The sequence below is a fragment of the Berghia stephanieae genome, chromosome 3 (assembly GCF_034508935.2).
Source record: "Berghia stephanieae isolate SIO BIC M18660-M18661 chromosome 3, UCSD_Bste_1.3, whole genome shotgun sequence".
Classification (NCBI taxonomy): domain Eukaryota; kingdom Metazoa; phylum Mollusca; class Gastropoda; order Nudibranchia; family Aeolidiidae; genus Berghia; species Berghia stephanieae.
In genome coordinates, this window is record NC_088362.1 from 38,973,591 (window position 1) to 38,978,084 (window position 4,494).

At 46.0% G+C, this 4,494-nt stretch overlaps 1 protein-coding gene across 1 annotated transcript; it reads right to left on the bottom strand.

The window, feature by feature from the left end:
• Positions 1-3,048: 3,048 nt before the first annotated feature.
• Positions 3,049-3,894, bottom strand: LOC144969233 (uncharacterized). The gene has a single exon (XM_078908344.1). The coding sequence runs from the start codon at positions 3,892-3,894 to the stop codon at positions 3,049-3,051; it is 846 nt and encodes a 281-aa protein (XP_078764470.1).
• Between the last annotated feature and the right edge of the window lie 600 nt (positions 3,895-4,494).

A 4,494-nucleotide genomic window follows, 5' to 3' on the forward strand; every position in this document is an offset into this window, starting at 1 on the left:
CTACCCCTCCCCCAGCGGGGCGCAACGGTTGTTCAGCGGAATCTTGGTGGTAGCCGAGATTCTCGACCTGATCGAGTTGTTGTCGCCAGGCGTCCCTTGACAGGGGTCGAATTCACGCGTTTCAGTTGCGTGTCATCTGAATGAGGTAATGTCAATGGTTTTGGGTTGGCTGTTGTGTGGCTGATGTTAGTGTCTGAGTGTGAGAGGTGTGCAGTTTTTAGTCGATCGATGGAAATCTTTTCAGAGCGACCTTTCATGTCCAAAATGAAATATTTGTCCCTTTTGTCAATAACCCGATAAGGGCCGTCGTATGGACGCTGGAGCGGATGTCTGTGCGAATCAATTCTCACATAAACGTAACCAGTAGATGCCAGGTTGGATGGCACATATGTGGACTGTTGGCCGTGAAACTTGGGGGGTGGTGGTTTCATGGAACGTATTGTGTTTTGTAGCCGCTGAACGAATTCTGACTTTGGTGTAGATGTTTCAGGACCACTCTCCTGGAAGACGAAGGGTTGAACCGTAGACTAAATCAGCGGGGGAACAGCCAGAGTCCTCTCGCCAGTTAGTGCCTGTGGTCCGGGCTTTCAGTGCTGCCTTCAGTTGGCGATGGAATCGTTCAATCATCCCATTTGCTTGAGGGTGATATGCGGTTGTTCGGTTGACGCTGATGCTCAAACACCTGTTGCACTCTGTCCAAAGTGCCGATGTGAATTGTGCGCCACGGTCGGAAGTAATGTTTTCAGGAACACCAAATCGGGAAATCCAATGGTGTATCAAAGCTTGAGCACAGGTAGAAACATGAGCATCTGGAAGAGGAATTGCCTCTGGCCACCTCGTGAAGCGATCGATGACTGTAAACAAGTAAGTCATACCTTTGCTGATGGGTAGTGGTCCAACGAGATCAACATGGAGGCTACTAAATCGATTCGTTGGTAGTGGCCGGTCGACAAGTGGTGCTCGGGTGTGCCTATGCACTTTGGAAGATTGACAATGATGACACTCTTTACACCATTTACGTATGTCTCTTTTCATCCCATGCCAAACGAAACGTTGACTGATGGCGCGTTGTATAGGGGCCGTGCGCCGGCGTGGGAGAGACCGTGAATCTGGTCAAAAATTTGTCGACTCCATGACGTTGGAAGAATGGGGCGTGTTGCGCCTGTTGAAGTGTCACACAAGACTGTGGATGAACCAAATGGAATGTTCTCAAGTGTAAGACCTGTGGTAGATTTGCGATAAGATTCCATTTCCTGTGAGTGAACCTGGTCATATGCAAGTTTAGTGAAATCAGTAATGGAACAGATGCCTGAGTCTGTGGGCGTCATAATATTAAAACTATGCTGAATATCAGTGGTGAATTCGGCGATGTAAGACAAGTGTCTTGTTTGTCGAGGCGAGCGGTCAGTTTGACTGATGAGAGCGGAGACAAGTGGTTTGTGGTCTGTGAATAATGTAAATGCCCTACCTTCCAGGAAATGCCTGAAGTGTTTGACAGCGCTGTAAGCGGCGAGCAGTTCGCGGTCAAACGCACTGTATTTTTTTTTTTCTGTGGCTGAGAGCTTCCTAGAAAAGAAGGCAAGCGGGACCCAGTTATGACCTTGCTTTTGTTCAAGTTGTGCACCGACAGCTGAGTTGGAAGCGCCAACTGTAAGACTTGTTGGGGCATTTGGTAGGGGATGGTGAAGGAGAACAGCGTGTTTCAAAGCCTTCTTGGCCTTTTCAAACGCCGTATTGCAGTCATCAGACCACACGATGGATTGTCCTTTGCCACTTGCCTGAGAATGTAGTGGGGCAAGGAAGTCTGCCACGTGTGGGATAAATATGTGGTAATAGTTTAGCAAGCCAAGGAATCGCTGAAGGCCAGCACGGTCAGTGGGAGGGGCCTGTCACGTAGAGAGGCCACCCTGTCCGGTAGTGGAAGAATCCTTTCAGCAGTCACACGGTGGCCAAGAAAATCCACCGAAAACGCATTTCTCCTTGTTGATCACAAGTCCATTTGTAGAGAGGAGATGAAAAAGTTCCCGTAAGTGTTCAATATGTTCTTTATGTGAATGACTAGCAACCAAAATGTCGTCAACATAGACGAAAGCGAAAGGTATGTCTCTCAAAATGCCATCCATGAGTCTTAGAAATGCTTGGGCAGCGTTCTTCAAGCCAAATTGTATCCGCACGAATTCCCACAACCCAAATGGCGTAATGATTGCTGTTTTTGGAATTGACGACTCTGCCATGGGAATTTGATGATAGCCCCTAATCAGGTCGATCTTGGAAAGGGGTTGCATCCAGAAAGGCGGCTATTGAAGTCGTGAATATGAGGTAGAGGATACCTATCATCTTTGGTCACAACATTGAGGTGTCTGTAGTCACCGCAAGGCCTCAGTTGGCCATCCGATTTGGAAACTACATGTAGAGGGATGCCCATGCTGATTTAGAGCGACGGATGATTCCCATCTGCTCCATCTTGAAGAATTCAGCCTTTGCTGCAGTCAGTTTTTCTGGATTGAGACGGCGCGCTCGAGCGTGGACGGGCGGCCCATTGGTGATTATGATGCTCCACGCCGTGTTTGTTGCGAGATGAGTTAAACTGGGGAATGACAAGGTCTGGAAACTGTTGAAGGTGGTCAGAGTATGCAGTACTTGGGTGCACTGAGAGGCCGGCAAGGCTTATGGGTGAATTAGTATATTTAAGTGGAACAGAAATGTTATCCATAGACAAGAGTCGTTTTCCTTTTAGATCAATTATCAGGGCGTTGGAAACAAAGAAATCCGCACCCAGGATGGGACGTGTCACCTCTGCCAGGTAAAATTCGTGATTGAGGACTTGATAAGATTTTATTTCTAAAGTGATGGTGCGTTTACCCCAGGTTTTGATTGATGTTCCGTTTGCAGCAGAGAGTGTAATAGAAAGTGTTAATGCTCTGCGGTCTTGAGTTGAGGCGGGATATACAGAAACATCAGCACCAGTATCGATCAAGAAAGATTGTCCCAAACGTCTATCATAAATGGAAAACGTGTTTGAATTTGGATTGCTGACCGATTCCACGTTCATCGACCAGCCGAAGCGTTTCCCGAAGAAGGCAAGTTTTGTTTGTTTCCTTTGAGTTTGAGTAAACTGGAAAATTTACAACCATCTTGGCAGCGACGGGCGTCTGGTCCAAATCGTTGATGATAATAGCAAATAGAGTTGGGCATGCTATGTTGAAGAGGCTGTCCACGTTGGCGGACTGTCTTAATTGCAGCAACAGTCTCCTCTGACTGTGGTCGTGTGGTTGTTACATCCTGCTGAGGGTAGGTCAGGAATGGTGATGAGGAAATATGTTGAACACCGGACATGCGTGTCTCCCAGATCCTGTCAGCTGTCTCAGCCAATTCTTCTGTGTCTGTAAGATTGTGCCCGGCTAAAATGCCTCGAATGTCCGGGGGAAGGTTCATGAGAAATAATGCACGTTTCAGAGTGACATGGTCATCATTCAGTGCATTTATCTTGCGCATTAGAGCACTTGGGCGTTTGTCACCAAGACCATTAAGATTAAGGAGTTCTGTGTCTTTCTGGGTCTGGGATTTGCCGAAGGTCTTGATCAAGGCTTTTTTTAAGCTGCCATATTTATCAAGATGTGGTGGGTTTACTAGCAGTGACTGAATTTCTTCTGCAGTATTTATGTCAAGAGAACTGACAACATAGTCGTACCTTGTCTGATCCTGAGTAATTTTCTTGGTGTTGAACTGTGCCTCCACTCTTGCGAACCAAACCTCCGGTGATTTAGTCCAGAATTCCGGGAGCTTGATGGAGACAGAGTTGATTTGTTGTTCACGGAAGTTGGTGGAAGCAGCAAGAGCCTGTAGTTGGCCTGTCAAATTCGCGACTTGTTGTGAGAGATCTGGTTGAGCCATTTACGTATTCGCGTCGGGGTCACCAATGTAGAAATAGTCAGTAATGATACAATAAAGTAATAACAAAATCCGTGTATAGATTATTGCTAACGTTTAATAGTGAATAGAACTTGGATTGATTGTATGGATCAGAGGACGAACCGTACAAGACTAAAAAACCGGAAGTAAACATTGAATACAATAGAAGTGCGTCGTAGTGCTTAAAATGTAAGACAAATGTTCGTGCGAAGCACCGACAGAACTGGTCGCCACAAGTGATTGGAGTAAATTTTCGTGCTCTTGGAAAGCACAAATTGGCTTTGGTCGGAATCGAACACAGAACCACTAATGTAAGAGAGTAAGCTTATGCAATAGGTTTACGCAAGAGTTTTGATAAATACATGACAATAAAACACGCAAATATTAGAAAGAACCATGGGGATAGCTGCAGGAGATTGCATTTATTCTCGGTTGTGTCCACAAAACACTGTCATTACAACTCAGGGGAAACGTATAAATCTCAGGGGATATCAGCAACAGATTGATGCTATTTTTGGTTGTTATGCATAAAAATGCGGTCATTTATCAAAGTACTGTTATGTCATAAGAAGCGGGGTTTGA

Excerpts from the sequence above, each read along its gene's own strand:
- LOC144969233 (XM_078908344.1), bottom strand. The coding sequence starts at position 3,894 with ATGGCTCAACCAGATCTCTCACAACAAGTCGCGAATTTGACAGGCCAA.